This window comes from Indicator indicator, chromosome 10 (genome assembly GCF_027791375.1).
Source record: "Indicator indicator isolate 239-I01 chromosome 10, UM_Iind_1.1, whole genome shotgun sequence".
Classification (NCBI taxonomy): Eukaryota; Metazoa; Chordata; class Aves; order Piciformes; family Indicatoridae; genus Indicator; species Indicator indicator.
Window position 1 is genome coordinate 17,689,993 of NC_072019.1, and position 17,414 is coordinate 17,707,406.

The 17,414-nt window shown below is 38.7% G+C and overlaps 1 protein-coding gene across 2 annotated transcripts in view; it reads left to right on the forward strand.

Annotated features, from left to right (window-relative positions):
* The window catches only part of RALGPS2 (Ral GEF with PH domain and SH3 binding motif 2), an 80,281-nt gene extending 63,162 nt beyond the window's left edge, over positions 1-17,119 (forward strand). The window contains exons 14-19 of one of the 2 annotated variants that reach the window (XM_054383934.1): positions 3,920-3,997; positions 5,546-5,651; positions 6,392-6,484; positions 13,519-13,624; positions 14,861-14,952; positions 17,090-17,119. In XM_054383934.1, coding sequence (XP_054239909.1) covers positions 3,920-3,997; positions 5,546-5,651; positions 6,392-6,484; positions 13,519-13,624; positions 14,861-14,952; positions 17,090-17,119 — 505 coding nt within the window. The remainder of the gene's footprint in view (positions 1-3,919; positions 3,998-5,545; positions 5,652-6,391; positions 6,485-13,518; positions 13,625-14,860; positions 14,953-17,089) is intronic. The other variant, XM_054383935.1, reaches the window with a different exon arrangement.
* Positions 17,120-17,414: the final 295 nt, after the last annotated feature.

The following is a 17,414-nucleotide window of genomic DNA, read 5'->3' on the forward strand; positions in this document are numbered from 1 at the left end:
AATTAGGTGCTTACTCATTGCACATGTTCTTCTGAACAGCTCAACCAGAGTACTATTAAACCCCAACTGTTTTTTCTGTTCTTATATTTTATTTATCCTGTGTATGCTAGTTACATAACCTGTCTGGGTTTCATTTTCACTTTCACTGAGATTTCACCCATTCCTGGTCTCTTTGCTCTTGTAACTGCCATTTTTACCTGTTATGGTCTTTCTCATCTGATCGTCAATTCATTTTTACTCGCCCTTGGTACATGAGCAAACACAAAAATGCCCCTTGCTAACATCTGATTTTATGGTCCAAGATTAAATCTTGCTCCTGGCAACTTCAATCCTTTCCCATGTTATATTTGAAAATGTGGAAAAAGACTAACAACTGTAGTTTAGTACAGTAAAAGGTAGAAATTTCATCTTCCCACAGCTAAGTAAGATGCGTAGCTCACTTCTCTAGCTCAATTTCAGGTAATCCATCAGCTTCAAAGTTGCCATGGATGACTTCTCCCTACAATGCTTTGAGGACATGTTTTGTAGAAATTTTTGTGAAAGAACTTTTTTCTTTGTACTTGGGAACTGTTAGCACAAACCTTGTATTCTGCTTGAATTCGGTGTGGTTGTGTGATACCTTTTGAAAGCAATCTTTGAGTATCGCTCTGTGCTAAACGTGAACTCTTCGATAGTTCATGCTATAAATATGATTACATGAGGTAATGCACTCATGATTTCATTATGTAAGTAATAAGAACATTCCCCATGAGCTTAGGAAAAAAAATTGGGTCAGAAGGAAAATCTCTAACTTGTATGTACTTTGTGATATGTGATATGCAACCTGCAACATTCAAAAGGTTTTCTTCCTTTGCCTTCCCTGCTTCTGGAATTAATCAAGTTCAGGTTATTTCTCAAAGCTAAAAAGTTACATGGAAAAGCCTTAGACAAAAGGGCAAACTGAGGATTTTTACCTCAGGCCTAAGCTCACGGTAACACTCTCCAGAATTGTTGTGTGGACTTACGTGACAAAGCAGAGGCTTTTCATCCCTGTCCTAATGAGAACTGACTGGCCCAGACACCCCCCAGTTAAAAGGTTCGCTGCATGTCTAACAATTATGTCAGAAGATGCTTCATTGTCTTCCAAATTCTCCTTGCCTTCAGTACTTTCTTCTGCCCTGAGAAAGCACTTGGAGAACTCTGTAGTTGCATGTGTTTCAGGGTAAGTTCTTTTTCTTGCTTCCAGGAAGAGGGATTGAATTCCTTACAGACATTGAAAGCATCATGTATGAAACCTTACGTCTGTTCCTTGGTTAATAAGATGATGAAGCATGTTTTGGTATTTACTAGGTAGTACACTGTCATGCAGATGTCAAAATGTATGATAGGTAGAGAGGGTATCTCCCTACTTTTGATCTGTACAGGAGGTTCCCATTCTTCAAAAGAGTCTTTTGAAATGAGAGAGAAGCATTAGTTGTCTGGAATTGACAGCTGCTGGCGAAATTGGGATGCATCCAGTGTTATTAATGAAGCATCCTATGCAGTGCAAGTGGAAATTCAATATTTTCCAGTGGTTTAGGAACAGGATCTTTGGGTAGGAGGGCTTTCCTGGTCTAGTAGATGTCCCTGCCCATGATGGGGTAGTTAGGACTAGATGGTCTTTAAGGTGTTTTCTAGCCCGAACCATACTATGATTAAGTGTTCATCGTGTACCTAACAGAAATTAGATAGTCCACACAGATTCTTCAGGTAGAGAAGAAATCGTGACAAATATTGTTGGATTTCCTGGTTCCCTTGCTGTTCATAACTAGCAAATCCAGAGGAATGGGAACTAGAGTCTCTGATTGGTTTGAAGTGCAACGAAAACTTTAGAAAGAGCTTTCAGCATTGAAGTGTCCTTTTAGGCTAATCAAAATTACTTGAAGGACTTTAATTCCAAGTCCTGACAGTTACATCATGGTAAGGACAGTACACAAAGTGGCATTTCAATCCCATTGGTTATCACCCTGAGTGTCTCTGAATAGATATCCCTGAGATAGTTCAAATCCAGGAGTGATGGTCATCATTATGCAGAAAAACCAAGCCTAAAACTAGAAAGAAAATGTATTTCTGTATAAAGCTCATATTGTGGTTTTATTTCAGATTCACAGATTGTGCTGGGTTGGAAGGGACCCTAAAAAGTCATCTTGTCCAACTCCCCTGCAGTCAGCAGGGGCATCCTCTGACTAAATGAGGCTGCCCAGGGCCACATCAAATCTGATCTTGAGTGTCTCCAGGAATGGGGCCTCAGCCACATCCCTGGGCAGCCTCTTCCAATATTTCACCACTGTCATTGTAAAGAACTTCCTCTTGATATCCAACCTAAATCTGCCCTGCTCCAGTTTCAAAACATTGCCCCTTGTGCTATCACTACAAGCTCTTCTAAACAGTCCTTCCTCAGCCTTTCTGTAGGTCCCCTTCAGATACTGAAATGTAGCTCTAAGGTCTTCCTGAACAGCCCCAATTCTTTCAACCTGTCCTCATAGAGGAGGTGCTCCAGCCCTCTGATCATCTTTGTGGCCCTCCCCTGGACCCACTGCAGCAGGTCCATGTCTCTCTTATGTTGGGGACCCCAGAGCTGGACACAGTAATCCAGGTGAGGTCTCACCAGAACACAGTGGCAGAACCTACTCTCTTTACCTGCTGGCCGTGCTTCTTTTGCAGCCCAGGATGTGATTTAATTTCATTTTAATTATCATTTTTTTGCCTGTATCTCCAATGTATTATAAAAATCTAACTGAAAAGCATTGGTTACATTGAAAAACAGGTGATGGTAATTCTCTTTGATACTTCTTCATGCAACAGTGTGAGCTGGTTTTAAAAAAAAATTAAAATTGTTAAAAAAAAATCATTCTTCTTTAGGGCTGCTGTCTTTATCCTTTCTTTAAGCCTGTTTTTTTGCTTGCCATATGCTCTTCTGAGTTCAGATTGAAACACGACAATGCTGCTTGTTCAGATGTCCCATTCTGAGAAACACTGCCTTATCTATATACAAGCAACTTTTCCAGCTGATGCAAAGCCCCTCTCACAGGTGACAAATTGTTGGATTGTACTGTGCAGGAGGTTTTGCTTGTAAAATTCTCATAGGCTTGCACATAACTGCCTGCTTCTGCAGAATTTGGGCTGGTTTTCAGTCTTTAAGCATAATACAAGCAACTGAATAAACAGATAAAAAACAGGAGCTGAGGACAAAGTGCCTGAGCTTCTGTTGACCTATATGGAATTCAGTCACCTAAGGGATCAAATCCAGAATAACAAGCATCTGTGGGGTAGAGCAAGCACAGTATTCAAAAGCCTGGTCTATCACAGAAGTCCTGGCTAGGGGTAACAATGTGGATCAGGTTAAGGACTCTGAAATACTGAAGCTTGAAGTTTAAAGCTTGTATGAACTGCAAAAATTAAAATATTGCTTAGCTTATTTCCATGTTACTTGATACAACAGTATTTTAAACAGTGTCAGACATATTTTGATAGTGCCTTTGATTCCTTTCATTGTGTGTGTGCATATTCCCAGAAATTGAAACTGTCTTTGTATGCTGTCTTTGACACCTAAAGTCAGAGTTTAAAGACAAGTTTTATTAATGTCGTTCCTTTTGCATAGATTTAATCTCCAAGAACTAAATGCAGACTTTGTCCTCAAAGTGTGTTTCTCTTCACTGCCAAAAAAACATTCCAGTATTGTGAGTTCTGACAAGAAAGAGTATCCGATGAAATAAACCACCCACACTATCTACCCTGCATGTGTTTGTCTAGATAAAATTGTCCTCGGTTTCTCATGTGGAAGAGGAGACTTTGTGATTTGCACACCCAAAAGAATAAGTGCTGTGCTGTTTTAGCAGTGGTGCTGTTTGTGTGAATACAAGTGTGTGTAACACATACAATTTATAATGGAATCCAACAGGAACAGGTTGTACCATTCTCTCGGTCCGGGGACAAGAGTGTCACGAAATGGCTATCGAGGCCACATGAAGGCCAGCAGGTACAATCCCCACTGCACACAGAGGTGTCAAACTTTCCCTCTGGTGTTGGTGATTTGGTTTGGTTTAATAATTAAGTGGGTGTTTTCTGTTGTTATCTTTCTAACTTATGTGTCAAAATAAAGGTAGAGACTTTTTTCTTCAGACTTAAAGCTTTTCCTCTTCTGTGACGTAATCTGTATCACCATAAGGGCTTTTGGTCATTCTGGTCTGCAAAGCCAAATTGTGAACCATTGGATCTTTATATCAAAGATTAAAAATGTTTTACCACAGGTAGCTTTTTAACTGCTTGTCACTGTGTAGCAGTGTTGGTCATTCCCATGTGGATGACAAAGCTGCTTCTCATGCTCATAGATGACATTCAACATGTTTGCTTTGCTGGCAGTTCTGTACTGCATTTCTTTTCCCTGTTTCCCTGAAATCAAAGGTCTGCCTAAAATGAGCAACACATTAAAACTGGCTGAAATTTATTACATATAGTATTATTTGCAAGCTGAAGGAGTAATAAAACTGATTATTTTAATTGAAATGCCAGTTGTCTGCTGTTGTGTGGCACTGGAGTTGGGAAAAAGATGACCATTAACCATGAAATGTTTTTCATGTTAAGACGAAAACATTGCCTCACTGAATTAAACTCATGGTCACACCTACCAATGTCTTAAACTGTCTCCATGTCATCCTCAGTAGGTGCTGCAATGAAAATGTTTTCTAAATTTCCAGTTCGCTTTGAACATCCAGGAATGTTATGATGGATGTAATAGCAAATCCTGGTTTAATAAAAATGAGTTTCAGGCACAGTTCAATTTCTTGGCTCTGCTACAATGCTGCTGGGTTCAGCAGTTTAGTTACAAGCTGTGATTGGCATTTAGTGAAATGTTTGGTGTTTAATTTTTTTTTTTCCTGATGGAAAATGCTTACAAGACAGTCAGCTTTGTAATTTTAATAGAGCTGAATTTCCTTTTCACAGTGCTGTACCTGGCATTTGTTTTGGCCTATTGCTCTGAAATCCTATGTAGGGCAGATGATTAGTAGAGCACCAGATGCATTAAAACACCTTAAAGCTGTGGTTTGGGTTTCTACTCTTTATTACTGCTCATGCCCACTCCTCTTAAAGATTGTGCATGTTTGAGCTGTGCTTTGGTTTTGATGTGCTAATGATTCCAATGTTTCTAACAAAAAATAATCTTTCTTGCAAGGGCTGAAGGAGAGGTTTTAACATGTACAACAACTGTATGGACATACTTCAAATGTTTGCTTTTTAAAATTAATTGTCCTTGTATTTCAGATGTCTTGAGTTTTAAGTTTTTAATTAAAGATTACCCGCTTGGCTAATTAATTTTTTTCTGATCACTTTTGCTTGTGAGTGTAAATTCCACAACAGCAATTCTGTGTGACAGCTAAAGTCCTTTTCCACAACATAGTCCAATAAGTAAAAAGTTGGCATTTCTAAATTATGATACAGATGTTTGTATTCATTTATGGTAACGATTAGAAAAGTATTTTAGGAAAAACTCATTTTTTTCACACAAGTCTTCACATGCTCTTTTCAGCTCCCTAGAATCTGAAGATTTGGCTGTTCATTTATATCCAGGAGCAGTTACTATTCAAGGTGTTCTCAGAAGGAAGACTTTGTTGAAAGAAGGCAAAAAACCTACAGTAAGTTTTTTATTAATTAATTTTCTCCCCTTCTTCCTTTGCCCAGTTATAAACACAATAAAACAGCCATTGTGCAGCTAATCCAACCATCTGGGATCTCCTCTGCCTTGCTGATTAAGATTTAGGGTCACTGATGGAGCCTGCATTCTTCTGTTTGGTGGATTTATTCAGTTCACAAGCTGTATTTGTTATCTAGGGAGTGGAATAGAAGAGTAGTGCTAGATAAAATTTCTTACAATTACTGATAATTTTCAAAGTGAGAAGCATGTTGTGCCTTCCAGAATGTTAGGTGGATCCTAACAACTTATCAATAAGTAATAACCCTTAGGATTTGCATCGCCAATGCTAGATTATGAATTATAAATCAAAATGCATATTCATGAAATATGAGGAAGATACCTGATGGCAGTACATACAGTGGGAGAGAAGAGGGACAGCCATGCTCTAACTCAATTAAATGTTCAATAAGGGTTGCAGAAAGTATAGAGTAAGATGCAGAAACTGTCTCTCAGAGTACTGAGGAAAGGCACATGTTCTTTCTCCTTTTTAGATCTTTACTAGACCTATACAAATAAGTAGAAACAGCAGCTTTGGAAACAGGGCTGTTGGTTTGGCCAGACAGTGCTGTTGTGTTCTTGCAGGATGATGCCTGCTATGTCATGGCTTGATGTCATGAAACACTTCTCTTATCCATTGCACTTTTTTGTTTTTGTTTTTTTTTTTCCCTCTTTTCTATTCAGGTAGCATCTTGGACAAAGTACTGGGTAGCACTGTGTGGAACCCAGCTCTTCTACTATGCTGCAAAATCTCTGAAGGCTGCAGAAAGAAAACACGTATGTAAACCAGGCATATTCCAGTATCATCTGCCAACAATAAAATATGATTTCCTAATGTAAACACTGAGTAGTAGTTCAGGACTTGCATGATTTCTAGTCAGCACTATCCTGTATTCCAGTCAGTCACCTCATATGGAAATGCCCTAATGGAAATAGTGTGCACATCTGCTCTGCATATGCCATGGGTCTCTTTGAATGTTTTGGTCTAGAAGGAAATTTGTCAGGGGGTCTGTCTGCTTTTCTAAGGTAGAAGTCATATCTTTCAATCTCTGAGACTTGCAACAGTTTAATAGATGAAATCCAAAAAAAACATTGATGTGGGAAGGCTGAGAGGTCACCACATATAACATTAAACATGTACTGATTGAGTATCTGTGATAAAATGAGACTACTCTCTTTTTCTGTTCAATCCTGTAATCACTTAACTACAGTGGAGTACAAAACACTTGATACGTTAAGCAGAGAGCTTGCATATTGCATGATGGCTTTACTTCTATTTACTGAAAGAAGCAAATACTCTGCTTATGTGGGGAAGTAAAAGGATCTTCCATAGATGTTCCAGGGACATTATGGTGTGCCTAGTTCCTGTTATCACTGGCTAATTACAACACAAGAGGGTGCCACCAGAGATTCCATTGAACTGGGTAACATCTGAGGTACTTGGATGTTTATCCAAGCTCATTCACTACTCAGAGCCATTACTTACAGTTGTCTTGGACAGTGTCTCAGTTTAATTTATGAAAACTGTCACAGGAAAACATTTACTTTACATAAAGCTTATGGAATTTTGAAAACTGAGATGAGCTTCCATAATCCTTGTTAAGGGGACTCTCTCATTTCTTTTTTGGACAAAATACTTCCTTTTTAACCTAACAGTTTTATGTTGAGAGGGATGAGATCAGAAGCTTAAGAATTCTGGTTAGCAGACTCTTGTATATTCGAATCTTCTACATGGAAAGATTTTGTGTGCACTGTTCTTAACCTACCAAAAATTTGAGTATTTTCCACTTTCCTTAAAAATAGTTAATTATGAATCAGTATTGTAATACTCAATGTAGTTTAATAGTAGCTAATTACTTGTAGAAATGTCTGCATAATCTCTTTGCCATCATCTACCTGTCTTGCTCCAACTTGCTTTGATTGCCTAGGTGAAATCAAAACTGATCCTACTTCATTTGGTTGGCCACCTAAGACAGTAGCAGCCCAGCCCAAAGGCATGCCAGCCAAACATCCTTTCTGCTTTGTGTCTGTAATGACTCCTGTGTGTTTGGATGCATTTGCCTTTACTATCAGTGGAAACCTTGTGGAAGGAGTGTCTTATTAACAGTAATGGTAGTTGGAAAGAGCAGACTTGTAAACTACTATGAGCAGAAATGCAAAGAATTAAAGCACAAGCAGGACCCAAGAGAGAACTTGAGCTGGCATTATGTCACTGACAGTTGCTTGTTTTTTTTCTGGAAGTCTCGAGAAATGGGAAAGGAATTTTTTTGTAATGTCAGACTTTGTGCTCTGTCTACTGATGTGATTCCTTTAGGCTTTTTGCCAAAAAAGCATTTTGCTTTAAGAATAGAATATGCATTTATAAGTCTTTCTTGTCCGCAGTCTGTCAAAGTACTAAATGATGGAAGACTTTGCCATATTTGTACCTATTCAATCAGAAGCTTTTTCAGTATTGTGTATGAATATTTTAAAGCAATCCAAATAATATGTGGGTTTGGAGAACTTGGAAAAATTGTGTAGCTGGTAATATTACTGCTTGGAAATGAAGTATATTGAATTCTTATGTGCTCCATTTGATTGTACGTTTCCTTTAGAATAACAATTTTAATCATTTAAATGGTCTTGCCCTTTCTTTAGGAGAGGTAGATGAAGTAAAAAGGTAACAAACATAAACATTCAAGTATCTGATCCTCTTGAGTCTCTGATACTGCAAAAGCCTTTGCTTTTGTCTTGAAAAGCAGTCATAGCCAGTTAGAAGACGCTTCCAAAAGTTATTTTCTGAGCTTAAGTAAATTGAGTTTCAATGATCCCAGAGTCACTGATGTGCTACAATACCTACAACACACCTGAGTACCAACTAGTGGGGCTAGTATCTAAGAAGTTCTTATGTTCTCATGTTTATGTGCCCAAGGATGTGCCGGCATCCATCGGGGAAGCTTGCAGATAGAGGCTAGGAGACATTAATGCCCATGGGCTGGCAGGGTTACCCATCACAATAAGTCTACCAGCATTACGGCTTGCAAATACTGAGAACAGTTAGAGCAATGCAGTTCCCAGGAAAGGGAGATGGAAGAGCAGTAGTTAAAAGCAATGACTTCTAGAATAGATTTGTTTTTAGCAGTTGGATTTATGAAACTGGACTGAACCATCCAGCACAACCTTGGATTTGTCTGTACACAGCTGATGTCTTGCTTTTATGGCAGTGTTTGTGGATGCAGAGCATGTTATGCAGCTCAGCTCTCTGACTTGGTTTCCCAGGTACAGCCATGATTAAAATACTGTAACGCTCATTACCTATGGTTTGGGTTGTGTTTAATTTAAACAAATAGGTCAGAGTGAATGCACACATACTTCTGCTACGAGGTAAGCAGAACTCTCTGAACACAGAGTACAATCTTTATGCTGAAATTAAGATGGAAAATAAGCTGGTAACTGCTCAGGGAGCCTAGGGTTGGAGTATTAGAGGAAGAGGCTCCAATTCAATTAACAGCTTAATAATAGGTGGTCAGTAATTTTGGTCAGCTATTCTACCTCTGTTGTGCCTGTAGCCTCCTTCATGATGGCTTACATCTCCATCCATTGTTATTGTACAAAGCCCACAGGCTTTGTTCTGGAGTTTTTGAAGACGACTGTACAAATACTGTCCAGTGATATTCCTAAGAGGTCTGTTTTGCAAAATAAAGAGATCTGAGATCTGGTTTGTTACTGTCCAAATTAAATGGATAAAAGTAATGATGATGTCTACTTTGAAGCAGATTTCTTTTTCAGTAATTGATGCATTTGAGATTTACCTAGGTAGAATACATCAGGCATCTTCTGGAGCCATGTAAACATCTGTCTTTTCAGCTTCCTTTTTCAAGGTCCTTGTGACATGGAAAGGAACACTGGCAAAGAAAAAGTTGGTCTGCTATGTAAAGTTTCCTGGCTACAGCTCTCTTGGTAAATGTGTCTTGATTACAGGCGTGCTTTTGACTGTTCTGCTGCTGCTATTGCTTCAGGCAGCTGAGACTGAGCACTTGGAATGCTCGGCCACTCAAAGCTTTTCCAGGCTTATGTTAGACAACCACTTTGGAAAATTACCTCATAAAAATCCCAGTGTAATCCAGCAAAAAGAGCAAGAAACTGTCTCAGTTTTAGACAGGGGCAAGCTGGCTCTTTTTCTCATGCCTATGGTTAAAGGAGCACATGCAGTATAGCATGTGTTCTAGATGTGAATCTAGCCCAAAGGAAGAGGATTCTGTAGAAACCCTGGATGCAGGAAGCTTTCTCATGCTGCATCTGCTAAGAGAGACTACTAAATATAATGAGCTTTGTATTTTAAACAATGAACAGGCTTCAGTTATTACTGCAGTATTGGGAAATTGTAAATAGTACGTGAAGTTCAGAGCCCAAAGATGTGGTACAGGAGAATATGAGAGGAATATGTGTTAGCGTTCTTAAGGGTTTCTCTCATGCTGAAATGGTACTGACAAGCAAGGTTCTGTGGTGAAGCTATAGAGCTTGTGCATCTTTAGGAAAGGACAATAGTAAAAAGTAGCCAAGGTAAATTTAGTCTCAAGCCATTCACTCAGAAAAATGGGAATACACATATAAACTTGTTTATAGTGATTGGGCTGACAGAATCTTGTGAATTTCTGTGACAACATAGCATGCATGAGGGGTTTTCCCATGTGCATAGGTACTGGGAAAAGCAACAGAGACTTTTTGAGGCACTATGCTCGAGCATAAACCCTTGTTCATTCCAGGCCTTCCATTGCATATAATCAGAAACAGACCCATTTATTTGCACTCTAGGAAACCTGGTAATTGTTGCTCAAGCATTTGACTGAAATACCCTGATAAAGAATGTTGTCATTTGAGAAAGTGCATTCAGCCACCGAGAAAATTATTTTAATATTAGAAAGCTGTAAAATTTCAACAGGAGATGAGGAGGAGGAGGAGATTTGTAGGTGCCATAAGGTTGGAGTTGAAAATCCGTTCACAGATTAATTTAGAGGTTTTGATTCAGAAGATTTGCATGTAGGTGCCTTTGAACTCAGAACAACAACAATTAGTTCTGTGAAGCCTAGCACCAGAGCTGTGTAATTTTCTGTGTGTATAATGAATATCATTGCAATGGCCTGTATTTAAAAAAAATCAACAACAACAAAAAAAAAGGCAGGAACATTAAATTACAATGAAGCTTTCATTCTTTTCATGTTCACAAAGTAGAATTGCTGTTAGCAAGGCTCTGTGCATCAGTGGAGAATGAACTGCCCTGGGGGACTATGTAAACATGGAATACAAATCCAGCCATGCGCAGGGATGGAAAACTGACGTGTTCCTAGTGGGGATGGATGGATGCTGGCAGGAAACGCTTTCCTTGTGTGGAACTTTTTACTTTGTGCAGAAGTACCATGATTAACTAATTGTTTTGAATCCAACAAAATATGAAGCAAGCAGTTTTGGTTGCATGGTAATTTCAGGTGTTGTGTGCAAATGTGCTGCTTTCATGGAACTCTAGATATAAGTGCAGTTCCAAAAGTATGTTGCATCCCTGCAAATGACTTATTAATGCTTAGCAGGACTAACCATTAGGACTTAGCAGGACTTTGAAGCTTGCATTTTACAGGTCCCTTTTAGGTGTAAATTGTGTATTATTTTTCAAGACAAACTCTTCAGTGGGTCCATAGCAAGCCACGAATATATTTTTTCCTTTGTTTTCCCTTCCTTATTTTATTCCCTTCTGTCTTCATTTCTTATTTCTGATAAAATTCCTGAATGTATTTCATTACTGACTGGAACATTCAAAGACTTTTTAGGTTCTCTTTGGAAAGACATTATGTTATCCAGCCCTCACTGTAATGAAATGTTGTCTGATATATCTTTATAGTTTCCTTCCTCTTCTTATGAGGTGCTACCAAATCTGCCTACCTCCCAAATGCAGTAGAGTTACTTCATTTTAGTATATGTTGTTCTCCATGTTTTATGAGGAATGTTTGGGGTTTTTTGGGGTTTTATCCATAGTAACATCAAAAAAGGGCATCCATTTTGAAGTTTGGTAGGCAACTCTTTCCGAAGAACAGTCATCATCACATTTACACTTAAGCTATCTGTACCCTATCCCTTCAAAGCTTCCAGGCTTTTTTATTTACATTGACATTACACAAATGTCAGCTGAACAGGACTGGTAGGAACTTGTGATGGGATGGTTTCTGCAAGTGTAACTATGGTGGCATAAAAAGAGGACGGTACACAGATGATGCGTTTGGAAGTTTATAATATATGGAGAGACTGGACTCTTAGATTTTTTTAAACTTGATTCAAATACTTTGTTTCAAATATTGGTCTAATTTGTTCAAATTCTAGTGTATTTTAAACTGAGGTTTAAAATGTCACCTGTTGCACAAGTCCCAGACAAACTTACCTGGATGTTCAAGGTCTCCAGTTAATCTATGGCATAGATTAGAAAAACTGACATGAGATTGACAGTGGAATTTAATTTATAAATTATGTATTTTAAATTATATAGAGAATATTCTTATAAACTCCTACTTTGCTTGTGATACCCTCAAATTTATTAGCAGTAATGCTTCCTTTTGCTGAACTGGAGTTCTAGATTTGTAATGGTGAAGTAATATTTCTAAAATGAAACATACACTTGAATGATTTGAAAACATCTCCAAGGTTGTTTTAGTTTTATCATTTCCAATAGAGGTCAGAACTGCTGTGCTAATGGAGGTCAGAGTAGGGATTTCATGAGACAGGAGGAAGGTACATCTGACAAGGACCAGCACATACCAGACAGAGGTGGACCTTTTGGCCAGCGAAGTGAAGCACTGCAGAGGAGTAAGAGGGCTGCAACTGATGAAAAAAGTCTCTGTCGGACCCATGAATGTGGGAGGAAGAGATCTGGCAACTAACTAAAGGCTTGAGAGAAACTGAATGAATTGAGTATTGGGGAGTGAATGGAACTGCCTGAGCAAGTAATGAGAGGGGAATTGTGAGGGATAAGCAAGAGGACCAGGGAGAATTGAGCCTGCGGTTTGAAAATGAGTTGGATTTACAGGGCGAGTAGCCTGGAACTGAGAGAAGCGTGAGAAGTAGAAAATAACACTGACAGGTGAATGAAAAGCAGAGTGGGAGCAAGGAGCTGTCAGGAGTGGTGCTAGTGTAGCAGAGACAGCTACTGTGCTTAGAAGAGGTCTAAGTTATGTCAGTGTATGAATATGAATGTCTTGAACAGAAACCCCCATCATTTTCTGCATATTTGTTCATGCAATCTATGCCCTTGTTTGATCCATTTCATTTGTCAGGTCATAATATTTAGTTACACAGTTGTATTATCTTCTCTACACATATTCTGGCTGTGTAATTACAGACTATTATAATGGATGCTTGTTGATGTGGAATAATTATGGCACAGACAAGTTTAATTCTTCCATTTGTTAAGAGTGAAGGGATTAGCTTTGCATTTGTTACCATACTTTTTTGAACTACAAGGTATGCACTGTGCAATAACAATGTGAGGAATGCTGTTGTACTCATACAGAGCAGATTAGATGTCTGGTGGCAGGTTTGGGGGGGTTGCAGTAATCCTTTTAATTATTTTTTAATATCATTCATTGTGGTAAGTTCTGTTTTCACTGCCTCTATAAAACATTTATAAACTTTCTTAGTTTTATTAACTGCTATGTTTCCTTTGAGGTCATTCTGTCTTTAACAGCGTCACTGAGAAGAACTGCCATTTAAATTCTTGTTCTGTGCAGTGCAGTCAGTCTGGTTGAAGCTTCTTGTTTTACTTTTATTTACATTTCTGCTTCTATTTTCAGTTCAAATCCACACCCAGTAAGAATGTGTCAGTGGTGGGCTGGATGGTGATGATGGCAGATGATCCTGAGCACCCAGATCTCTTCCTACTGACTGATTCCGAGAAGGGTGAGCAACGCTATAATACCAGGGTTGCAGTGATTCTCAGAATAAACATCTGATTTGAGGCATTCATAAAGCAACTAAACGAAATGGGAAGGGTGTTAACTTTCCACTTCACAACTTTATCTGCAGTGTCATGTTTGCCTTTAGAATGCTATGGGAACACGTGGAGAATCTTCAGTCTTCATCATGTTCTAAGAACTCTCCAAACCGTTAATAACTTCAGTTGTGATTTTTATTGGAAGCATTCATCTGCATTCTTCTAAACTATTTAGACCACTCAAGAAACATTTTCATGTTTGTGCAAGTAGCAATAGAAATAGTTCAATATTCAGCTAACAGCAGGTGCTTGACCAGTCCTTTCTCCTCTGCAACTGAAAAACAAAAACCAAACCAAACCATCTGTTCCAGTGTAGCCCTATTTTCAGGAAAAATAAACACCTAAGAGGTCTTGACTGTTCTGCAGAAAAACTTTGGTTTCTTCTACTCCAATATAGCACCCTGGTTTCAGTTTAAACTGTGAGGAAAGTGTTACTTTTCCATGGCACTTCAAACTACAGAAAGAAAAAGAACATCATTAGAAGTACTGATAAAAGAACTCACCATCATTTATTGCTTTGTCTACTTCAAGTCATGGTACATCTCATTTATTCATCTATTGTAGCGCTACCAATAATGTCATGTAAAATATAATTGCCTGTCAGCTTAAACTCAGCAAAGCAACATGAAGTGTTTTTCTAATACGTGGCCTTTCTGAACCCAAGCAAGCCCTGTAGAACACCAGACACTGAAAATACCAGTCTGAAATGTATCAACGTGTTTAGGAACAGTTTTCCAATAGTGTCTGAATGTAGCTTTCTGGAGTGCCTTTCAGTACTATCTTGCACTTCATTGAAGAATTATGAAACATTATTATAAACAAATTGCAGTACTGGCATGGAACAAAACCATTTTGTCCTATGGTTCTGAGAAATGTTTTGTTCTTTCGTAGTTCATACTGGTGTTAATGGAAATCTAAGATGTTGGAAGGGAAGGAGGACAGACAGGCAAGCTGGAACTTTTCTTGCACTGGGTCAAACAAGCTGCAACCCCTGTCAGACAAAGTGTGAAGTTACATGAATCTTTTGCTGCTAAATTGCTCCTAATGTTTTAATTTAGGGTTATTTGAATAGGGGTAGTATTTAAGTGTATAGTGGTTTGGGGTTTCTTTATCAATGTTTTTTCTCTACCTTTCTCACTTAGGAAATTCATATAAATTCCAAGCTGGAAACAGAATGAATGCAACGCTCTGGTTTAAACATCTGAGTGCCGCCTGCCAAAGCAACAGACAACAGGTGAGAGCAAGATCCTGAGAAGGAATTAAAACATCAGAAGTGGCAGATTTTCAGGATGACTGAGCTGTAACTGCTGACTTTGAAGAGAATTCTACTCTGAGCAGTATCTACATGGATTTCACATGCTTATTGATTTGCTTTTGCTTTCCTGTTTGTCCCCATGCAAACAAGCCCTCAGGGCTTCTGTGGTAATTTAAAGCAATTGAGGAAATGGAAGAAGTGCTCTAAAATACCTTTTTTCTGTTGTTTCTAATATGTATTAAAAAATAGTTTATTCCTGGGTACATCTGGCACAGTTTGGAAGCAAAAGCAAGATTTTCCATGAATCAAAAAGCACAGTAAGACTACTCCAACCTCTACTAAATTCTGTTGTCTTATAAATTCTTACTGATGTTTTTCATCATCAAACTTCTTTTTTAAGTTACCAAGTTACCATGTTGTCTTGCTGGAATCTCCCTTTTCCTTTGCATATTTGTTTATGGAGTCCCTAGAGCTAAAATACTACTGAATTGTAAAGGAAGTGAAAGTACCTTTCCAGATCACTGTGTGCTTTCTTGTTCAGTTCTGCTTCTGAGAGAAATCTAAGGAGGGTTGCAGAAGATCCCTTGAAGTGCAAAGACAGTGCAAAGGAGAGAAGGTTGTTGTCCTGGCTGGAGAGTGTGGGAATAGCAGCAAAGAGTGGCAGAGAGTTTGCAAGAGTGGTGGCTTCCAGGCAAGCCTGAAAACTGCTTTCCAAGGACAGTTTTTCTTCAAAAAGGCTTAACAATGCTATTTAATGCAAACTTGCCTAAAGCATCCAGCCCCTAGCTCATGCAGAAGCAGCAGGTGTAAGAATCGTAGTGGGGCCTGCTGTGGAAAATGTGATAGCAAAGTGAAGATAAATGTAGGAGGGGAGGATTACTGAAAGCAAGCTACCACTAAAAGACAAAAGCCCTTGCTACTCTCTTTTGTTGCATATTTTCCCTGCAAAAACCCATATGGTACAACTACACAACTTCTTTCCTGCCATGTTCTGTAGTTCTACTGTATGCGTTCTCATGATGTAGTTGCACCCATAGAAGCCACAGTGCTTCACACAAACATTAGGTTACAAAAGTTGGTTTACTAAATGACTAAAACCAGAAAGATCCTGTAAAACCTTTCTCTTCATGGTGATTTGACTTCTGAACAGTGCTTTCCCTAGAGACATGGCTTGTGATACTGTTTAAAATGGAAGATCTTGTCTTCTTACTAACAGCAAGACTTCCTCAGAAAGATTGGATGTTTAAGTGTGCTTTCAATTGAGTAAAGATACCTACCCAGTTGAATGATATCGGGAACTATTTTAACAGATATTATTTTTAGTTTACTGGGGGAACTTTAGCCCAGTTGATCATTCTTGCATCTACAGGTAGATGGTAAATGTAAAACAAGAAATGCTTGCTTCACATCTGACCAAACTGGGTATTTATTGACAGTCATCAGGCATGTGGTGGCTCTTTAATAACCTGAGTAAACAAGAGATGTGGCTGCCTGGCAAATTCCTGATGGGGAGAAAATGGGGTTATAAACTAAGGTAATGCAGACTAGCTTTCATCTTCATGAAAGGGAGTGATGTCTGCAGTAGGCATTCAGGTTTCCTATGGGAAAAGCCCAGGCAAGTGTTTATGCCTCATATTTTTAAATTAGTTTTAAAAATACTAGAGAGCTTATATCAATCACTAACCTGTGTGCCAAGAATCCTCTAGCTGGGACTCAACTGAGAAGGTTCTGCTTGTGTAGTTTGGTGCTGAGATTTATCATTTTAAAGTTGTTTTGCTGACAACTTAAATCTTAGATGTCATCAAAATTAATAAGATCTACAGCCACATAATAAAATTACAAACTGTGCAGCAGTTTAAAATATTGGATATATCTGACTTCTCTGCAGCTCTTAGTTGTACTGTTGAATGACAATTCCATTCCTCCTCCCCTGTTTTTTTGAGACATGAAGAGCGTTGAACCTTCTTGAGTTTGGGGGTCTCCAGAGGCCCCTTCCAACCTCCACCAGTCTGTTAATGATGGTGCATTTAAATGAGTGTCTAGTCTGTGGAACAGTGGGATGTAGGTAGATGCTACCCAAAGTTAAATCTGTTATCCTTTATATTTTTGTTTTCAGGTTCCTGCCAACTTGATGACCTTTGAATAATAGGCTAATTCAAAACAAACAAAAGAACAATTTGAATCATCTCATAACTGAGAACGAGGTCCTGATGAAAAATGTGCCAGCTGTTTTCTGTGCCAGAACAGAGCCTGTCAACTCGATCTCTGAACTCTGGAGCCCTGAGCAAAACCACTAATGGCTGGGGAGCAGAGTCCCCCAAATCAAAAATGGAGTTGCAACATGAATTGCCATGGACCACATTTCATTATATTCTCTGAACTGACCTGTGGAAACCACTGCCTTAAAGAGTGAAAGGAAAACCAACAAGAAACACCAAATA